Genomic DNA, 22071 nt, shown 5'->3' with positions numbered 1-22071 from the left:
GAAATCTTTCCTCATGGATCTAGCTCTGCCCTGTTATCTTCTGGAAACTTCCATCATGCCCTCAAGCTGTCTGTGGTGTGAGCCAGGACTCAAGACTGGCTTCCTCCTGCAGGGAAGCAGCTTGCCCAGCATCTGCAGGCCCCACCTCCGTTCAACTGCGAAGGCCCCCCAGCTAGTGTTTGGTGAGCAGTGGGGGGTCGCCCCTCCTTTGCTCGGGGAGTCCGCACTCCTCCCAGCCTGGGGCTCCTTCTTTCTCCCTTGACTTCCTGTTGCCAGGGGATTGTCTTCGTTGGGCTCTGTTAATTCAGGTGCTAGTAAGCAATGCTGGGTTTAGGCTTCCATCCCATCCTGTTCTATGAAAACAGGTTTTCCCAAATCCAGGACTTCACAGCTCTCTTATCAAGTAGCCAACGGCTCCTCCTTCAGTGTTCACTCTTGATACTGGAATATTTCGCAATCAAAACCCCCTTCTCCTCCAGGAACTGCACGGTTCTGCCGCTCTATGGTGGCAGCCTCAGGGCCAGCCAGAGGGAAGCTTAGCTGAATAACTACCGTGGCGTCACCTCGTGTTTCCAAAGGGTCTCCAGGCTGAAGGATGCAGCGTGTGAGAAGTTAAACAAATGCACATCCACATCCCAATGGCCAGAAAAGGGGATCCACAAGGAACCTTTCGGAGTCCTTATTCTAAACCACTCTACCTCCCAATTCCACATCTTAAAATCCACTTTACACCCTGGCACACATAACACAAAACCAAGGAAACAAAGACCCAGAAACCTGGGTCTTCCCCCTTCTAAATTAGAGACCTTATGACATTTGTTTCACAGCTTATGGAAAATGGTGTGGGGACACTTCCGGTAAACAGGGGTTGGCAACAAACAGAAATACCAACCCCATCAGCTCTTATGGGCTGGCCTGTTGGTCCCTGTGCAGTAAGAGCCGGGCACCTTGGAGGGCCCCGGCTTTGCCAGGACAATGGGAAATATGGCTCTAAACACTCCTGTGCGAGCTCTTGACACGTTTTAGGGCCAGTTTTTTAGAACTGAAACGCAGAGGAACCAGCATCCAGAGGCAAGCAACATTCCCCTTATACTTGCTGCCATCCCTAATTTCTTCATTTATAAATGTTGCTTAAAAGACTAAAACTCTCAGCCGGGCACAGTGGTTCACGCCTGTAATCCCAGCACTTTGGGAGGCCAAGGCGGGCAGATCACTTGAGGTTGGGAGTTTGAGATCAGCCTGGCTTCAACATGGTGAAGACCCGTCTCTACTAAAAATACAAAATTTAGCCAGGCTTGGTGGCACACACCTGTAATCTCAGCTACTCAGGAGGCTGAGGCAGGAGACTTGCTTGAACCCAGGAGGCAGAGGTTGCAGTGAGCCGAGATTGTGCCACTGCACTCCAGCCTGGACGACAGAGCAAGACTGTCTCAAAAAAAAAAAAATCCCATTCGTTTTAAAAAATAGATTCTTGCCCTCAGCCCCAACGACCACAGGCAAAGACTTATTTCCCAATAGAAGAGAGAGACTCCTTCGCTTTGTGGTCACGGTCAGGATGAGGCATACAAGGTCATCTGCACCCATGGTCACATGGCCAGCAGCTGCTGCTTCACCTGGAGCCCTCACTCCCTGCATCTAGGGAATCTGGCTTTGTCATTGCAATGCCTGGTGCCCCCAGTCAGGCGGTCCTGGGACTTCTCCAACTCACCAGTCACCAAGGCCTGCGCTTGCGCCAGAGGCACATGGCAGTGCTGGAGGCCTGGGTGCACCTGCTGCATGGGCACCCGGCTGTCCTCACAGTAGCTGGTGCTGCACCAGATCATGAGGCCCTGCATCTTCTGGAGCTCTCTCTCTCTCCAGTTCTTCACCATGGAGTCTGCCGCCTCCTGCACCAGAGCAGCTGCAGTCCCACCCTGGTGACCCACACCAAAATGGCCCTTGCATGAGTTTCCACAGGCAACCCTGAGCTTTGTAGACCCCTGGAAGGTGACCCCCACCCCAAGTACCCTCCCTGAGCAGCCCCAGGCCTCCCCGAGTGCCTCGTCCATCATCTCCAACCCCGCAGTCAGGTAACAAAAGGGAATCAACAGGCGAGAAAGGGCCTGCTGCTCAACCAAGGCCAGACAGCACATGTGGAGGAGGGTGTAGGAGAGCTGGAAAGACTTCTCCAACTGAGGCAAATCTGAAGACAGGGTGAAATGTAAATCCTGTTTAGGTTGAGGGAACAAAGTTCTGTGTTTTAATCATCAGTGTGGCATGTCTGCCCTAAGTCTGTCTTAATCTTTTAAAGTCTGATTCCTACAAAGTGACATCAAGAGACATGGTGGGAGAAATGGGAGGGGGAGAGCATGATGTTAAAATTATCCAAACCGTACAAAAACAAACCCTCCTTTCGTCAACTAAAGACAGTCTTTATTTTAGTTTTACACTACCACTTAGGGAGTTTAGAATAAAATCATTTCCAATTTCAATATGCTGCTCACTCTAGGAGCTAACATTTTTACCTTTTTGTGCAAAAGCTTGCACACATCTGCTAACCATGCCTGTGGGATTCTAACTGCTCTGATCGACGAGCTCTAATCTTTGAGAGAACGAACAACTTATTGAATCAACAAATGTCAATGGCAACTAAAATATACGCCTAAAGCCGTTTATTCATCACTAAGCGTGCTGAGCTTGAAGACACTGCAATCATGCACTCATGCTGTGACCGGGAATAATTGGTTCCTGACTTTTTGTAAAGCATTTTGCACAATAAGCTCACACAAGGACAAAGCTGCTCTAATTTTTTCATGAGATATTTTGCATAAACTAGAGGCAATGCCTGATTTAATGGCATTTGGAACCAATTTCCTCATAATCAAGGCAAAACTTTTTTTTTTTTTTAACTTCTCATGCTTGGGGAAAAATGACCAAGTGCCAAGAAAACAAAAAGTCCAATTAGCAAGTTCTGACCTGGAATCAAAGCTGCTCTGCACAGCACCTGCCCCTGTCCCCAAAGCCAAACCCTGGGGTGAGACCATCGAGCCATGGCTAAAGGCAGCGGCTCTGGGTGCATCTGGAGAACTCGGGGCAGCTCAGGATGCAGTAACTAGAGTTGACAGTGATTCTGAGCATGCAAAAGGCAGACCAAGCGGCCTTCTCTAGACTAGGGCCCTGCACATACAGACCAAGCCGCCTTCTCCAGACTCGGGCCCTGCACATACAGACCAAGCCGCCTTCTCCATACTCAGGCCCTGCACATACAGACCAAGCCGCCTTCTCCAGACTCAGGCCCTGCACATACGGACCAAGCGGCCTTCTCCAGACTCGGGTCCTGCACATACGGACCAAGCCGCCTTCTCCAGACTCGGGCCCTGCACATACGGACCAAGCCGCCTTCTCCAGACTCGGGCCCTGCACATACGGACCAAGCCGCCTTCTCCAGACTCGGGCCCTGCACATACGGACCAAGCCGCCTTCTCCAGACTCGGGCCCTGCACATACGGACCAAGCCGCCTTCTCCATACTCGGGCCCTGCACATACGGACCAAGCCGCCTTCTCCAGACTCGGGCCCTGCACATACGGACCAAGCGGCCTTCTCCAGACTCGGGCCCTGCACATACGGACCAAGCCGCCTTCTCCAGACTCGGGCCCTGCACATACGGACCAAGCCGCCTTCTCCAGACTCGGGCCCTGCACATACGGACCAAGCCGCCTTCTCCAGACTCGGGCCCTGCACATACGGACCAAGCCGCCTTCTCCAGACTCGGGCCCTGCACATACGGACCAAGCCGCCTTCTCCAGACTCGGGCCCTGCACATACGGACCAAGCCGCCTTCTCCAGACTCGGGCCCTGCACATACGGACCAAGCGGCCTTCTCCAGACTCGGGCCCTGCACATACGGACCAAGCCGCCTTCTCCAGACTCGGGCCCTGCACATACGGACCAAGCCGCCTTCTCCAGACTCGGGCCCTGCACATACGGACCAAGCCGCCTTCTCCAGACTCGGGCCCTGCACATACGTACCAAGCCGCCTTCTCCAGACTCGGGCCCTGCACATACGGACCAAGCCGCCTTCTCCAGACTCGGGCCCTGCACATACGGACCAAGCCGCCTTCTCCAGACTCGGGCCCTGCACATACGGACCAAGCCGCCTTCTCCAGACTCGGGCCCTGCACATACGGACCAAGCCGCCTTCTCCAGACTCGGGCCCTGCACATACGGACCAAGCCGCCTTCTCCAGACTCGGGCCCTGCACATACGGACCAAGCCGCCTTCTCCAGACTCGGGCCCTGCACATACGGACCAAGCCGAAGCTGCTCTGCTTTAAGTTGACAGACTCATCGAGCCACACCGTCATGTCCGCCCATGTCCTGTACTGTGAGTGCTCCCCCGTTCAGGGCACCCCACAGTGAAGGACGCACCAAACCCCAGCAAACGCATACGGACCCAACGGACCCGCTCCACTACTCTCCACACGTGTAAAGGAAGCATCCCACGGCAGCTCCATGGGATCTGAGCACAGAAGATGGAGATGAAGAGGATGCCGAGTGGCCACCCAGACCCTGATGCCATCTGTGGGAACGAGGGACCCACCAGGCGTCACTTCAGGTCCCCTCTCATAGGGCGCATCAGGAGATGACAGTGCCCCAACCACAGATACCAGGGCACGCTCAGCAAAGCCTGTGGTCACGTGGTGTCAACAGCAGCCGCCTAGAGTGATGTCCCTCTGTGGTAGGAGACGCCGTGCCGGGCACCAGGGCTTTTCCCAGCACTCCCCTGCTCAGTGGCCCTGTGGTCTGGCCACAGCCTGGCAGGCAAACACCGCTGCTGGCCATTGTGTGGGCACAGGAAATGAGGCTCAGAGCCATCAAGGTCGCTGCTGGGACAGCAGAGCTGTGTCTCCACCCTGCACTGCGTTCCCAACCGGGCAGTGGCCTGGACACCCCTTGGCAGCCATGTCCACTGCACAGTGTTCCCTCTCCCTGCACACAGCCATGTCCCCCTGCGTCCTCCACCAGGGCCGGCCCAGGCGTGCTGACGAGCTGCACCTTCACGTGGATGCTGGGGGAGAGGCCATCCCAAGGAGGCATCCAGTGTGCAGAGACAGCCACGGTGCAGAAAACAAGCTCACTGCAACGGGCCCGGCAGTCACGTGGTCCTTGCAGTTCACAGGGAGACTGGCCTTGGGCTCAGGGGCAGGAGATTGAACTTAGAGGCGGACTAGAGGAGTTTTTTCGCAGAATCACCAGCAAGGCAGCAGCAATTTCAGCTGTGGGAAAAAATTCAAAAGCCCAGCTCTCATGGAAATTGGATAAAACTGTGCAGCCTCAGGGCCTGCGCAGACGTGAATTCTAATGACTCGTCAGGGACTAGTGTGGGTGAGCGGGGTGGTTCGTGGCTTCCACTGCCTGCTGCTCTGCACAGCCCCTAGGCCCCCCACCCGACCAGGGAGACTCGGCCCCTAGGCCTCCCAGCCGACCAGGGAGACTCGGCCCCTAGGCCCCCCACCCGACCAGGCAGACTCGGCCCCTAGGCCTCCCAGCCGACCAGGCAGACCCGGGCCCTAGGCCTCCCAGCCGACCAGGCAGACCCGGGCCCTAGGCCTCCCAGCCGACCAGGCAGATTCGGCCCCTAGGCCTCCCACCCGACCAGGCATATTCGGCCCCTAGGCCTCCCACCCGACCAGGCAGATTTTTGCTTTAATCACTGTGTGCTGCCTCTGGCTCAGCGTGAATGCTGGCTCTGGGACCATTTCCTCATAGGCAGAGGTGCTGGGCAGTGCAGCGGTAGGGCTTCCCCTGGGGCCGGTGTGCACCCCCCAGTGTCACAGCTTCCCCCAGCGCCTAGCGGCCTCCAGGTGCGCATCTCACCTGGGTCCCAAAGGGAGGTTTCCTACCAGCCCTGGCCTGAACGTCTTGGGAACTTCTCCACTGCCCCAGCCATGGCCCCACCCCGTGCCACTGAGGGTCTGGCTCTCAGCCTCAGTGCAGCTGGGGTTTCCAACGGCCCCCGCCTGGGCCCTGTGGGCACTGCTGCCCCTCTGTTGCTGTGTCTGTGTCCTCAGAGTCCCTTTAGTCCTACGTTGCTGAGCCGGTGCTACTGGTGAACACTTCCTTACACTAAACCCGTCATAAGTCTTTCTATAAAACTGTTCAAATTTCTGCACAGCTTGTCTCCAGACTGAACCCTAATATACTACTCTCTATTTTTCAAAGTTTTGTTTTGATCTTTCTCAAACATACCTGTTCTTTTTTCATCATATGCTATGCTTTCTTTATATTGCTGCTGTTATCTTTTACTGTTTTAAATCTATTTGTTTGCCAGTTTCCTTTGGACGGCTTTGCTCCTTAAGTTCTTCCAGGAAGCACGGTTTGTTTACCTGTCGGCTGGCTCCTGCTCACCATCTATGGCTTCCTTGGGTTTATAACTTGCATTGTGAGCTCATCCGCAGGGCGGGTATTTTGTGTGGGAGTGGCTTGTGGAAGTACAGATAAAGGGCCCCATTTTTGCTTCTTTGGGTTTTCCAGAAATCTCATCAGTCCGCAGTATGCCTGATTTCTAGATCCTGGGGGTCCTCGCTGTGCAATGGGAGAAATCTTAATTCTACAACCAGCATCTGATTTTCCATGAGGGACCCCAGCTCCTCCCCAGACAAAAAAACAGCTCCGTTGCTCCCCTCCTGGCCTTGAGTGGGATTTTTTTATTTTTTATTTTTATTTTTGAGATGGAGTCTCGCTCCGTCACCCAGGCTGGACTGCAGTGACTCAATCTCACCTCACTGCAACCTACACCTCCCAGGTTCACGCTATTCTCCTGCCTCAGCCTCCCTAGTAGCTGGGACTACGGGTGCACGCCACCACACCCAGCTAATTTTTGTATTTTTAGTAGAGACAGGGTTTCACCATGTTGGCCAGCCTGGTCTCAATCTCCTGACCTCATGATCCACCCGCCTCGGCTTCCCAAAGTGCTGGGATTACAGGCGTGAGTCACTGCGCCCGGCTGGGTGGGATTTTTTATCGCACCTTTTCCCGGGTGAGTTGCCCTTCCAGGGCTTGGTATCTGACGAGGCCTCAACCCCATTCTCTGCCTGGAAGTCTGGAGTCATCCACCTGGGGCTGGCTGGGCAGCATTCCAAATGAACCACTCGCACGTCAGGAAGGGCATTTCCACAACAAGCTGTGTCCTGAGTGCACCAAGAAGCTGAGGCTTAAGACGTTGACTGGGAGCGGCTGAATGGGATGGTGCTGGTGGGGCAGGGGACCTAGCGGAGTGCCTGAGCCAGAGGAGACCATGCTGCCGTCTGCATGACACGGCTCCCTTAGACCAGAACACCCCTAACACTGAGAAGCCTCTCACCGAGACCCCGAACCCAGGCTGGAAGAAACACTGCCCTAGACAAAGCTGAGGTGTGGAGATCTTTATCTGATAAGAGCTCAGTGATAGGAAAAGCCTGATTTTAGACATTATCAAACCTTGACGACAACAAACATTTACAAAGGGAAGAGAACATAGCACTTAACAGACTGGAGGGCTATTCTGGTTTCATTTACCTGATGGAAGCCCAGATAGTCCACGATCGTTGCTGACGCATAAAATATCGTCCCTTCTGCACTCACGACCAGAGCAAAGCCATTAAGAGACTAGAAGAAAAAACAAAAAAAAAAAAATCGAATTGGCTCACCCAAAATGAAAAAGTGCAAGAATCCTTTGCTTAAATTTTCAACAATATCCTCCTGTTTTGTAGTCCATATTCATAACCTCTAGAAATGCCCCCTTTTTATTTATTACCATTTTGTCACAGGCTCCAAGTTAACAGGCAACATGAGAAGGCAGCCATGGTTTACAAGGCCCCTTTTCTAATAAATATAAAATTATGTGCACCTTGTCTTGACGCGACAGTGAGACTTGGTACCTAAGACGAGGCAGGAGCTCTCTGTTTTCCTCTGCAGACGTTTCTGCCCACGTACCTCCTTCTACACACTGTCTGGAATACCCTTTGGCTTTTCTAAGGATTTTTATTATGAAAAATATTGAACTCCATCGACCAGCCTGGCTAACATGGTGAAACCCCGTCTCTACTAAAAATACAAAAATTAGCCGGGTGTGGTGGTGTACGACTGTAATCCCAGCTACTTGGAAGGCTGAGGCAGGAGAATCGCTTGAACCCAGGAGGTGGAGGTGGCGGCGAGCCGAGGTCGCACCACTGCCCTCCAGCCTATGCAATGGAGTGAGACTCTGTCTCAGGAAAAAAAAAAAAAAGAGAGAGAGAGAAAAATGTTGAACTCATCAAGTGTTTTTCTGTATCTACTGAAAGAATCACAGTTTTTCTTTAGCGTGTGATTGATAGATTTTCTGATGATGCATCATTCTTGTACTTCATGTGGTAAGCCCCTTTGATCATGACTTTTTAATATGCCTTGGAATTGATTAACCTCACTTAACCATCTATGTTTAAACTTGGCCTGTAGCTTCTCTCCATATTTTGCATACAGTATACACAACCATCAAGACACGAGTCGCTCCTGCTCCTTTCCTTCCATTTTCTGGAGCTGCTTAAGATGAGGGTGATGTGCTTCTGGAAGGCCTGGTCCGCCTCACCCTGAAGACCCTCTAGTGTGGGCACATTTTGTGGAGATGGTGGATGAAACGGGGCAGATTTTAATACTATGTTGATTTATTTATTGTTCGTGTATGCAAGTTATTTTTTTTTTTACATTAACTATGGCATCTTAAAATATTTTCTAGAAATTCATTTCATCTTGATGTTAAATTCATTCGTGTATGTTAGTCACAATATTTGCATGATTATTAAATCTTAGTCACAGCCGTAATCATTGTGGGATTTTGGAGCGAGCAGATGGAGAAGGCAAGGATGTGGCTGTGTTGTGCTTGATGTGGCGTTTTCCTTTATTTGAGCAGCGAGCCCCGCAGCCCCACCCTGCAGCAGCTTCCCGGGGCCATCACTGGTGAGGATGCGCGGAAGACGGTGGCCTCTGAGTCGCAGGATCTGTCCATGGCAGCAATGGCCACTGACGCTGAGCAAGCACAGGCTACCAGGTGGAATATCTCGCCCAGTCTCACATCCCACACGAGGTAGAAGCTGGGGGTGAGGGGGCTGAGGCACCTGGACACAACTTTCATAAATGTTTCCATTTGTGTCTTTAAAACACAGACATTCGGAGACTTTAACTCCCATGATGTTTGTGGCTATCAGCAGTATATTATATACTAATTTCCCTTAAATCTGGACCATGCTGGGTACTTTTATTTTCCTTTTTTCTTTTTTTGAAATCTTTGCCAATTTGAAAACAGATATATTATTTCTGAAAAGAGATAAATTATTTTACCATTATAGTTTTCATTTCTTTGATTACTAATGACATTGAAAAACATTTCCTGCATTCACTGGTAACTTGTATTTCTTCTTTGGAAAACTGCCCTATGTATGTCATGTGCTAATTTTTCTATTAGGGTTTATAAGTATCAATTTCTAAGAGCTTTTGAAATACTGGTATTGAAGACTCCTAGGCAGCCAAGGATAATGGCAGTTACCTAAATCCAAATCCCCCCCAACATTCCACAAAATGACGGAGAATGGTAAGAACAGGTGCAGCTACACAGACCCAAAATTGCATCATAATGAGGACACAGGAAGTGTAATAAACGTCCAATTACACACAAGCAGAAGGGTCAGCATCAAATGCCAGTGAGCTTAAAATGACTGTTTCAAAAGTATGTATGTAGTCCCTCCTCAAGAAACTGGAGAGAGAAGAGTCAGTTAAATCTAAGGTAAGTAAAAGGAAAGAAAAAATAAAGGTAAGAGTCAAAAATCCATGAAAATGGTTTAGAACAGTCAAATAATAAAGGCCATTAACAGAGTCAAAATTTGAATTTTTGAAAATTTTGAAAAGATTAATAAAACGGATAATCTGCTAGCAAGACTCATCAAGAAAAAAAAACAAATCACTGACACCAGGAGTTTAAAAGTACATCACTACAGGTCCTACAAATATTAAAAGGATAATAAGAAAATACTAAAAATGATAGTCAATACATTAAACAATTTAAGTGAAACAGGAAAATTCCTTGAAATATGCAAATTAACAAAAGTGATATAAGAACAACTAGAAAATCTAAATAACCTTATACTAAATAAATTGAATTTCTAATCAAAACTTTCCTACAAAGAAAACTCCAGGCTCCAATCAAAAAACATAAAATACCTAGGAATAAATCTAATAAAAGATGTGCACGACTGGTATATTGAAAACAATGCAACATCACTGAGAAAATACCTGAATAAACTGAGAGATACACAGTGTTCCTGGATTGAAAGGCTCAATGTAGTTAGGATTGTCCTGTCTCCCTAAATTGATCTGTAGATATAATGCAATCCCAATCATCATTTTAAAGGTTTTTTTTCTTTTTATAGAAAGCGACAAGCTGATTCTAAAATTTTTATGGCTGGGCATGGTGGCTTATGCTTGTAATCCCAGCACTTTGGGAGGCCAAGGTGAGAGGATTGCTTGAGCCCAGCAGTTCAAGACCAGCCTGGGCAGCACAGTGAGACCCCGTCTCTACAAAAAACAAGCAAACAAAAACTTTAAAAACTAGCTGGGCATGGTGGTGCACGCCTGTAGTCCCAGCTACTTGGGAGGCTGAGGTGGGAGGATTGCTTGAGCCTGGGAAATCGAGGCTGCAGTGAGTTGAGATCACGCCACTGCACTTCAGCCTGGGTGACAGAGACTCTGTCTCTACAATAATAAAATAATAAAATAGTTACGGAATTGCAAAAGACCTAGCCTTGCTAAAGAAATCTTGTTAAAAAAGAACGAAATTGTGGAACTTATTTTGACTTCATGGCTTCCTATAAAGCTCTGGTCACAGCAGGACAAGGTCAGGATAGACAAGCTGACCCTCAGCCAAGGCACTAGGTCAATCAGTGGGGAAGGAAGGTCTGAAACAGCGTGGCTGGGACAGCTGGAGATTTGTATGGAAAAATGAACCCCAACTCCTATTTCACGCCACACACACACACAAATTAACTCAAGACCTACAACAGACACAAACACAAAGCCCAGAGCCACAAAGCTTCCAGAAGAAACCCAGGAAAATGCCCTAATGAGTCTGAGGTAGGTAGATTTGGGTAGCATACAAAAACACTAACCCATAAAGAAAAAACTTGATAAATTGGGCTTTATTTTTAAAAGCCAGTAAAAAATGAAGAGATAAGCCACAGAGAAAAAATATGCACAGCACATTGATAAAGGACTTTATCCAGAATCTGTAAGAACTGCTACAAATCAACAATTAAAAAAAAACAATTTTAAACAATGGGACAAACGTTTGCACAGATACTTTACCAAAAGAGATAGAGTAACGCCCATCATACACATGAAAATATACTCAGCATCCTTAGCCATCAGGGATGTGCAAGTTAAAACCTCACAGAGATGCTGCTCCACACTCCAGGGTGGCCGCTGTCAGAAAGACTGACAGCACTGAATACTGGCGAGGAAGAGAGTGTGATTGGTGGGAATGCAAAATGCTACAGTCACTTTGGAAGACTGTCCTGCCGTTCCACATAAAGGCAAGTGTACATCTGCCCTACAACCCAGAAGTTCCAGCCTTAGTATTTCATCAAGGGAAATGGGTATGTTCACAAAAAGGCTGGAAAAAGGATGTTCACACTGGCCTTGCTCATAATAATCAAAAGCTACAAATAACCCAAATAACTATCAATCGGATAATGGATAAACAAATTGCAGAATAATTATAAAATGGAATACTGTTAGACAATTTAAAAAATTGAAACCTACCAAATATGCAAAAACATTGATGAATTGCAAAAACACTACGTTAAATAAAAATCAGATGCAAAAGCTCATAAACTTAAGAGTCTGTTTATATGACATCTAAGAACAGGCCAAACTAATCTACAGTAATAAATATCAGAAAGTGGTTCCCTGGGTGTGGCAGAGGGCAAGTGATTGAATAAAACTGGGAGAAAGACCTATGTACAAATACATTTGAAAACCTAAAGTATATATTTCCGTAGGAAAATGTAATTTATAAAAATTGACCCCATTAGAGATACCAAGCTTAAAAGATCAACTCCTGTAGAAGGAATAAAGTTATCAAGGAATTACCCCACAAAAATGCACCTGGCCCAGATGGTTTTAACATGGAATTCTACCAAATCTTCACAGGTCAGATCATTTCAATGCCCCATAAATTGTTCCACAGCATAGAAAGTGAAGGAAAATTTGTAGTCCTTTTTAAGAAGTATAACATTGACACTTAACTCTGATATGGAGAGTAAAATAAAAAAGAAAATGACACACCAATATCACCTTTGAATATTGATGCAAATGTGCTAAATGAAATATTAAGAAATAGACTCCAGTTTCACATTAGGAAAATAATACACCAATAGCCAAGCAGATATAATCCAAGGATGAAAGGCTGGTTCAATATTAGGAAGTCCCTTAACATAAAAGACCATATTTACAGATCTGAGGGGGAAAATGATTATCTCCATATATGGTGAAAAAGCCCTCAATGAAATTCAACAATTATTCCTGGAAAAAAAAAAAAAGGCTCAAGAAAATAGGAATTACTGAATACCTTCTTCACAGGTAACATGTATGTGTGTGCACCTCATTCCTAAGGCAGCGACTTCATAGGGAAACATTCAAGGTGTTTCCAGTAAGATCAAGGAACAGGGTAGGGAGGCCCACCACCACCCATACAAGGGGTGCAACCATGGCCCCCAGGATGGCGCCCAATATGGCCTGCCACTTCCTTTTGTAAACAGAGCCTCGCTGGAACACAGCCATGCTCACACATTTATTCATTGCCTGTGGCTACTTTCGTACTACAACCACAAAGCAGAGTGCCAGGGGTGGAGACAGCCCAGCCCAAAACGCCTAAAACATTCTCCATGTGGGCCTTTAAAGAAGAAACCTGCCAACTCCCTCCCATGGTATCGGACATTGTATTGCAGGTATGGACTGATGCAATTTGATATGAAAAATCAACAGGATGTACAACAATTGGGGAAAAGTGAAACTCTCTCTTTGCAGACAACATCATAGTACATCAGGAAAACCCAGGAGAATCCATGATAAAATAACCCAAGTAAGGCCGGGCTCAGTGGCTCACGCCTGTAATCCCAGCACTTTGAGAGGCCGAGGCAGGTGGATCACGAGGTCAGGAGTTCGAGACCAGCCTGGCCAACATGGTGAAACCCTGTCTTTACTAAAAATACAAAATTAGCTGGGTGTGGTGGTGCATGCCTGTGGTCCCAGCTACTCGGGAGGCTGAGGCGGGAGAATGGCTTGAGCCCGGGAGGCAGAGGTTGCAGTGAGCTGAGATCGTGACATTACACTCCAGCCTGGGCAACAAGAGTGAAACTCTGTCTAAAAAATAAAATAAAATAAAATAACCCAAATAAAATAATTCAGTACAAAATTAACATACAGATACTCATAACCTTTACAAACTGGAAAAATGACCAGATTAGGGTACATAATTGTAGAGAAAGCCCCATTTACAAAAACATCAAAGAAGCTAAAGTACTTATAAATAAACTTAAGACGTGTGCAAAACCTATATGAAGAAAACTTCAAAACATCTCGAGACACAAAAAATTGTATTTGAACGAATAGGAAGACACACCTCAGTCTTGCATGAGTCAACATCCTAAAGATGCCTGTTCCTCCTGAGTCAATTTATCAACACGCTGTAATACTAATAAACATAGCACCAAACCGATTATGCAGCTAGTAGGTTTATACTAAATATGAAAATAAATATGCAATGATAGCTACAAAAGCACAGGAAAAAAAAGTCAGGAGACAGGAGCATCTTATTAAACATCTAAGAAATACTGTCAGGCCTCTATAATTAAATCATGGTGCATGAACAGACACATAAATCAATGGACTAGAATGGAACATCCAGAAATGGGTCCAAGCGCAAATGGAAATTTGATGCATGAAAAAGGTGTCACCTCAAATCACTGGGACAGAGATAGGCTTTTCAATAACTGGTGCCCTATTAAGAAACTTTGTTATTATTGCCTGTTTGATCAGGATCATCTGCAAGCTGACACTCTCCTCCTTTAGTATATTAAGTTGGTAAGTTAACTTTATGAGTATTTCCCAATGTCGGGGTCTCACCTTACTCCCGGATCACCGTGACTGCAGTGGCCCATGCTTTTATAACACAGATGGAAGTTAATTGCTATTATTTTATCTGGAATTGTTTTGTGCAGTTTCACAGGGGAGAAGGGGCTGCGTTTCTCCTTTGAGCTGCCTGCATCATATTTTTGCACCAGCGTTTTCCTAACCTCTGTGAATTAACTGAACAGCTTTCCATCCCTTTCTATGTTCTTGAATAGCCTAACCAGCTTGAGTATTTTCTGTTTCTTAACGTTTTCCTGAAATTTCCTTCTAAGAACAAGTGGACCAGGCACCTGATCCCCCTTTATTTTGAGACAACTTCCTGTTCTTCCTTACCAATGCAATTATGATTATGTTCAGAGTAGCTAGCTCACACAAAAATGTTTGCCTCCCAGCCTCCCACATGGAGTGATTTGGCCTATGAGGTAGGGGCTGGGGATTGGGGACTCTCTTTCTCCTGACGTGGGGCCATTCTGGACTGGTCCCTCCATGTTCCGGTCCCTCCATGTTCCTGCAAGAAATGCAGGCAAGAGGCGGCTCACAGAGCCACTGGCTGGAAGGAAGGGGGGCTGGGGGCAGCAGAAGTGGCCCGAGTCCCCAGCGACACCGTGGGCCCCTCGCCCAAGCCCAGCTGTGGCAGGTTCCCATCCACACTGCAAGAGGCTTCTTCCGGACAACGCCTTTCCTTTCCCGTTTTCTCCCTAGTTTTTTTTTCCCCAGTTAATTTTGTTGCAGAATTTCTACCTTTTTCGGTTGGCTGTAGAGCGTTTCATACATCTGTGTCTATCTTGTTGGGTGTCACAGGTGTGGGGAAGGTTGAACTGCTACCCAGGGTCCAGTTCAAACCAGAGGCTGCGTGTTCTTCCCTGGACACTGCCACACCACGCCTAATTCAGGAGGAAAGCCACACCAGAAGGACGCAGCCTCAGACCGAGAGCCTTGCTAGGCTGCAAAGCCACATTTTTCAATCAGTAAAGTATCCAAAAAGAAAAGTCACATGTGCCATGAAAATATAAAAGAAACACTTGTCAAAGACCAACTCAACAGTCGGCGAGGGGAGCAGTAAGATGTTACGACCGATGGAGAGAGCGGAGGAGCTGGTGGTCGCAGGCGGTGGGACAAGGCTGCTGGGTCAGGTGCCGGCGACCCGAAGGCCCTCACTCCCACCGACCTGAAGGGTGTGCCGCCCGCTTGGTTCTGGATACAGAGGTGCAGGCGCCAGGTGATGACTTCACAGTGGGATTTGAACTCTGTGTTGAGCGTCTGAGCAAGAAACCCAAGTCTCACAAAGCACCTCCCACTCGGAGGAAGATGTCAGGGAGCCCCTGCCCAGCTGTCACAACGAAACAGCAGGCAACACCATAGGCTGCTCCACGGTGACAAAATAGGCCAATGCTTTATACGGTTTGGCATCAGTAAAGAAGCCCATCGTTATCAGTCACCCTGAACTCCACCACGTTTCTAGAGAAAGGGAAACTGACCCCGCAGGACATCTGCATCCACGGGAGCATCTGAGGAGCTACCATGAACCATGGTATTTGTGCATTTTCATTCCCGTGCAGCTCCGAGGAAGAGGGTTGGTTCCATGCTAACGTCTTTGGGTCGTGAGCAGAAAGTCTGGTGAATCTGCCTGGACCCATCTGGGGCTGTTCACAAGCTCTCGGTTTGTCCAGATTTCCCCAAGAGAAATGGGGAAATGTCAGACCTGCTGCATTTCTTTGGGGGAGGGGGCCATGGAACACTTGGGACTTAGTTGTTTATGTCACTGAATAAAGGATCCAATGTGCCCATGGGATGATCCACAGAAAGGAAATCACTATTTTCCTCTCAGTAGCTGGATTAATCAGCAGGACATGAAACGGACCCCGCGGGAGTGTGAAGACAGCCTCGTGCCAGCCTCCTCAAAATGGACTGAGCCCGCTACTCGAAGGCACGAAGGAGGAATGGCAGGTGGTGCCCGCTGGCAGATTAGCAAGCTGGATAATCATCTCACCATGTCCTGCGCCGCCTCCGATTTTCACCTAAAAACATCACACCTTCTCATCCAGGCTCCCACCAGCTGGAAGAAATCTTTCTTGGAGGATTTTTAGGGACTTTAGTTTTAGCTCACGTGACTAGGCTGGGACCCCCCCCCCCCCAAGGCCAGACTTCCATGTCCCTCGTATTACTGACTCAACCAAGACAGTGAATTTTTATCACAGTTTTTTCCAAACCGTCATAACATAAAAATTACCATTTTAGTACCAATCGCCTGCCCCGGCCCAGGACGCCTGCTCTTTTTCTGAAGAGGTTAACACTACAAACCGTAAAGTCTGAAAATAGTTGCGTTAGCTGTTTTGGTGAACACACCGTGCACGACAGCACCAGCACAGTGGTCCCCTGTTGCTTCTGCCCCAAGACTCTCCTTCCTAAATCAGGCAAAAGGCTTTAGTACCACTGAAGACACCCAGAATGAAGGAAAAAAGAAAAAAAAAAAGAGTGAAACAGCTTTTAGTAACACTGGAAGAAAAATTAGCGAATTATTCACATGTTTGATGAGAAGGGCAATGATTTGGGAACATGCATGGAGCAGATGTGATTAGACTCACGGATGAGCGAGAGCTGCGACGGTTTCAAAGGAGGCTGCAGAAGACCAGCTCGTGACAGGAAAGCAGACCCACCAGCAATGGCCGAGGCTGAGAGAGACGGAGAAGGGTAACCCCAAACCTGGACCAGCCCTGACAACGGAACTGACTTTTTCTTCAAACGTTGGACAACATGATTTGGATGCAAAGACTAAACAGATTCAGCCGTGGATTAAGAAAAAACACCAAGTTCGAATTACCGTAAAGAAAGCAGAAAATGTAGACGAGTCAGAAAATAAAGTGGAGGAGATATTTCATCAAATACTCCAGACTGTGCCTGGAATAGCTACGTTCTCATCTAGGCCACAAGCTGTCCAAGGAGGAAAAGCTTTAATGTGGGTTCTTTGTCCTTTGAGCAAAAAGGAAGAGAAGGCGTATCGAGAAACTCAAGAGACCCAGGAAAGAGACCCTTTGAACAAAGACCATGGAAATGATAAGGAATCAAATGTTCTGCATCAGTAATTTTAATAAGGAAAAATATGCCTCCGAGAGAAGTAAAAAAAAAAAAAATACCATTTTAACTATTTTAAGTGGTTACTTTTTTTTTTTTTTTTCCTGAAACGGAGTCTCATTCTGTCACCAGGCTGGAGTACAGTGTGGTGCGATCTCAGCTCACTGCAACCTCCGCCTCCCAGGTTCAAGCAGTTCTCCTGCTGCAGCCTCCCGAGTAGCTGGGATTACAGGCATGCGCCACCACACCCAGCTAATTTTTGTATTTTTAGTAGAGACAGCGTTTCACCATGTTGGCCAGGCTGGTCTCGAACTCCTGACCTCAGGTGATCCACCCGCCTTGGCCTCCCAAAGTGCTGGGATTACAGGGTGAGCCACTGCACCCCACCTAAGTGGTTAAATTTCTGTCATTTTGAGCTCCGTGGCATTAAGCACGTCCACATTGTTGTGCAACCATCATGACCGTCCATCTTCAGAACATTCCCACCCTCCCAAACTGAAACTCTGACCACATTAAACACTCGCCCCCACTCCCCTCCTCAGCCCTGTGCGTCCCACCCGCTTTCTGCCTCTGAATTTGCCTACACTGGGGACCTCATCTGAGCGAATCAAGCAGGCTTTGACTTTGTTTCACTCCGCAGAGTCGTCAAGATGGATCCGAGCCACAGTGCGTGTCCATTTCCTTCCTTCCTTTTTTATCCCCCTCCCACCCCCCCGGCCCCTGGTAACCATCGACTCTCTGTTTCGATGAGTTCCACTTTTTTAGATTCCACATATGAGTGAGATCACGCAGAACTGTCTGTGCATGACTTATTTCACTGAGCACCATGTCCTCCAGGTTCATCTGTGGTTTGCAAATACCAGGATTCCCTTCTTTTTCTGGTTGAATAGGATTCCATGGTGTACACACAGAGCATTTTCTTTATCTGTGCATTCACTGGTGGACATGCAGGTTGTCTCCATGTCTTGGCTACTGGTGTCTCTGATTCCGACTTCAGCTCCTTTGGGTAAATGCCCAGCAGGGGGGCTGCTGCGTTGCATGGAAGTTCCATTTTGAATTTGGGTAAATGCCCAGCAGGGGGGCTGCTGCGTTGCATGGAAGTTCCATTTTCCATTTTTAATTTTTTGAGGAAGCTCCATGTAGCCTTCCAACACATCTACACTAATCTACATTCCCGCCGACAGTGCACGAGGGTCCCCTTCTCTCCACACCCTCATCAACGACTGCCTTCCCACCAACAGTGCACGAGGGTCCCCTTCTCTCCACACCCTCATCAACGACTGCCTTCCCTCCAACAGTGCACGATGGTCCCCTTCTCTCCACACCCTCATCAACGGCTGCCTTCCCGCCAACAGTGCACGAGGGTCCCCTTCTCTCCACACCCTCATCAACGGCTGCCTTCCCGCCGACAGTGCACGAGGGTCCCCTTCTCTCCACACCCTCATCAACGACTGCCTTCCCGCCAACAGTGCACGAGGGTCCCCTTCTCTCCACACCCTCAACAACTGCCTTCCCGCCAACAGTGCACGAGGGTCCCCTTCTCTCCACACCCTCATCAACGACTGCCTTCCCGCCAACAGTGCACGAGGGTCCCCTTCTCTCCACACTCTCATCAACGACTGCCTTCCCGCCAACAGTGCACGAGGGTCCCCTTCTCTCCACACCCTCAACGACTGCCTTCCCGCCAACAGTGCACGAGGGTCCCCTTCTCTCCACACTCTCATCAACGACTGCCTTCCCTCCAACAGAGCACGAGGGTCCCCTTCTCTCCACACCCTCATCCACGACTGCCTTCCCGCCAACAGTGCACGAGGGTCCCCTTCTCTCCACACTCTCATCAACGACTGCCTTCCGACTGCCTTCCCACCAACAGTGCACGAGGGTCCCCTTCTCTCCACACCCTCATCAACGACTGCCTTCCCGCCAACAGTGCACGAGGGTCCCCTTCTCTCCACACCCTCATCAACGACTGCCTTCCCGCCAACAGTACATGAGGGTCCCCTTCTCTCCACACCCTCATCAACGACTGCCATCCCGCCAACAGTGCACGAGGGTCCCCTTCTCTCCACACCCTCATCAACGACTGCCTTCCCGCCAACAGTGCACGAGGGTCCCCTTCTCTCCACACCCTCAACGACTGCCTTCCCGCCAACAGTGCACGAGGGTCCCATTCTCTCCACACCCTCATCAACGACTGCCTTCCCGCCAACAGTGCACGAGGGTCCCCTTCTCTCCACACCAACGACTGCCTTCCCGCCAACAGTGCACGAGGGTCCCCTTCTCTCCACACCCTCATCAACGACTGCCTTCCCGCCAACAGTGCATGAGGGTCCCCTTCTCTCCACACCCTCATCAACGACTGTCTTCCATCTTTTTGAAACAGCTGTCCTGATGGTGCGAGAGGAGCTCACTGACGGTTTCCATTTGCACTTCCCTGTGCCTGCTGATGCCGAGCACCTTTCCACCTACAAACTGGCCATTTTGTGTCTCCTTTGGAGAAGCGTCTATCAGGTCCTTTTCCTGGTTTTTAATGGGTTTTTTCTTGCTCTTGAGTTGGCTGGGTTCCTTATGTATGTGGGGTCTTTCCCGCCTGTGAGATGTATGGTTGGCAAATGTGTCCTCCCATTCCGTAGGCTGCCTCTTCATTCTGTTGACGGTTTCCTTTGCTGGGCATAAGTTTTTCAGTTTGGTGCAGGCCTGTCTGCGTATTTCTCTTTTGCTGCCCCACTCTTTTTAAGGCTGAATACTCCTCCTCTGTAGGTAGATACCTCTTGCTAACCCACCCACCTGTCAACGGAGGCTTGGTTGCCCCCTTGCTTTGGTTGGGAACATGGCTGCTGTGGCTGCATTTCCAGAAGGAAGGTAGCTCAGGCTGAAATCACTTCACGACACTTTGCTCTTCTCTGCAATCCCTACCTGGGAGAAATGGTGACTCAGAAGCTGCGGCGAGGGTTACATCACACTCTGTGCCCCGCAGAGCTGGCATCCTGCGGAACGATGGTGCCGGGAGCACTTGACCTGCCTTTCGCCGCCGCATCCGCCTGCCCTGGCTTCACGCTTCACCCTGGAACTCCTGGAGTTCTTGTCCTGCCTGGAGTTGACCGTGGGGAGTACCCACGAGGGCCCAGGATCGTCCCTGCCTGTGCTCAGCAAGATCTGGGCCCTGGGCTGGCGCCAATGGAGGTCAGGGACTTTGTGGCCGTGGATGGACCACGGGCCAATCCCACTCCCTTTGCACGTGGTGATGCAGACACCGAGCAACCCAGAAAGCCTGGCCCAGAGCCGGCACCCGTGGCATCGAGGCCCTTTCTCTACAGCGGCTCCCATCTTAGGGGCCAGCAGCTGTGTCCGGAACTAGGGGACCCAAACCACCACTGTGCCTCAGGCTGGCCCCTCAGGCTGACACCCGCCCCTCAGACTCCTGCAGCCCCTCCCTCCCCTTGGATTTAGGCAGAGACAGGGTGAGATGACGTGGGGTGCACCCCAAGGGGTTGTTAGAAAACAGGTGAGAATGTGAAGCAGCTGGGGGCCATGTGGCCTGGGGGGCATCTGCTGAAAGGGAACAGAGTTGCCATCCAACTGCCCACTCTGAGCCGGGCAGTGGTGACACTGAGGGGCCTCACTCCCGCCCCACACGGGCGGGAGGGGTGTGCACCAGGGCCTCGGGTCCTCAGCCCCCAGCCCTTCCTGGCACTGCTGGGAGAGGTCTGTGCCCGCCGGCTCCTGCCACAGCTTTTCCCAATTCAGCGGTTGCCACATACTGATGATGTCCTACTAATAATAGTTCAAAGACCAAAGAAATTTTCAAGGCTTGAGTATATAAAATGTCTTCTTAAAAAAGATTTTATGAGATTAGTCACAACCAAAAGCAACCTTAATTTTAACTCACAAGGCAGAATTTTTTTTTAAAGACCATAAAATGCTGTTTGCCGTGTCATATGGATTCAATATCAGATTGACTTCTGGTCCAGCATTGTCATGCCAAATACTTTTACACATGTGGGCCCATCTTTCAAATATGCATCTCGAACGTCTGTTTGTTTTCTCTCCCTCTGCCTTTCTAATCCTACAAAAGTTTTGTTTTTTTTTTAAACATGGTCCATGGAAAATGAGATCACTTTTCCAAACGGAAAAAAGGATTTGGCTCTAAGGTTAAGGCTCTACTTTTTTTAAGGGGAAAAAGATCACATCCATGTGCTGTTACTGAACGTCAGGAAACGGCGCACCTGCCACTTCGCAAGGACAACGGAGGTCGGGGCAGGTGAGGGCCGAGGCAGGTGAGGGCTGGAGCCACGCTCTCCCCCAGGCACCGCAGGGAACGGGGCAAACGTTCTGAGAAAGCCAGAACTTCCTCTGTCAAACCCTTTAAATATCCTGATCTCTTCCAGTTCCAGGGCAGAAAAAATAGCCGGCAAGTACTTCAAAGATTATTTTTGTCAAGATCATGGCAGAGGGAAAATGAGGGAAAAAGGAACAACCCTCCACATCCCCCTGGCTGCCCCTCCTCGGAGTAAAGGGAAGTTGGGAGTATTGTGCTCCCCTGAGAGCCGTTGCCACGGTTACGGAGCCACAACACGGCGGCTAGTCACGCGAGCGGGCACCGGGCGGGCGTCGGGGCAGCTGGCCCGGCCTCCTGGAGGCAGATCACTCACAGGGGCCGCTCCATGGGGCTTGCGTGCGTGCGAGGCAGCGCTCTTGCTTGGGGAGCTGAATAACTGGCTGTTTATAGATCCCACAAACAGTAAACGCAGGCTTGACTCTCTTCCACGGAGCAGCTCTGACGTTTGAAAACAGTTCTTGAGAATGCAGCTGGTGGATGGCCG

General features: G+C 49.3%; 1 protein-coding gene and 1 pseudogene across 6 annotated transcripts in view; one reads left to right on the top strand and one right to left on the bottom strand.

Moving 5' to 3' along the window:
- Positions 1–22071, bottom strand: part of AHRR (aryl hydrocarbon receptor repressor) — a 120722-nt gene that overhangs the window by 18158 nt on the left and 80493 nt on the right. For 5 of the 6 annotated variants that reach the window (XM_063811030.1, XM_063811033.1, XM_016952875.4 and 2 more), the window contains one exon: positions 7538–7627. The exons of the other annotated variant lie outside the window; for it this stretch is intronic. In XM_063811030.1, the coding sequence (XP_063667100.1) occupies positions 7538–7627 (90 nt within the window). The remainder of the gene's footprint in view (positions 1–7537; positions 7628–22071) is intronic. 6 annotated transcript variants of the gene reach the window in all.
- LOC107974536 (translation initiation factor IF-3, mitochondrial-like) lies at positions 16410–17283 on the top strand (annotated as a pseudogene).

Source organism: Pan troglodytes, chromosome 4, assembly GCF_028858775.2.
Source record: "Pan troglodytes isolate AG18354 chromosome 4, NHGRI_mPanTro3-v2.0_pri, whole genome shotgun sequence".
Taxonomy (NCBI): domain Eukaryota; kingdom Metazoa; phylum Chordata; class Mammalia; order Primates; family Hominidae; genus Pan; species Pan troglodytes.
This window is presented reverse-complemented; position numbering and strand designations above follow the sequence as displayed.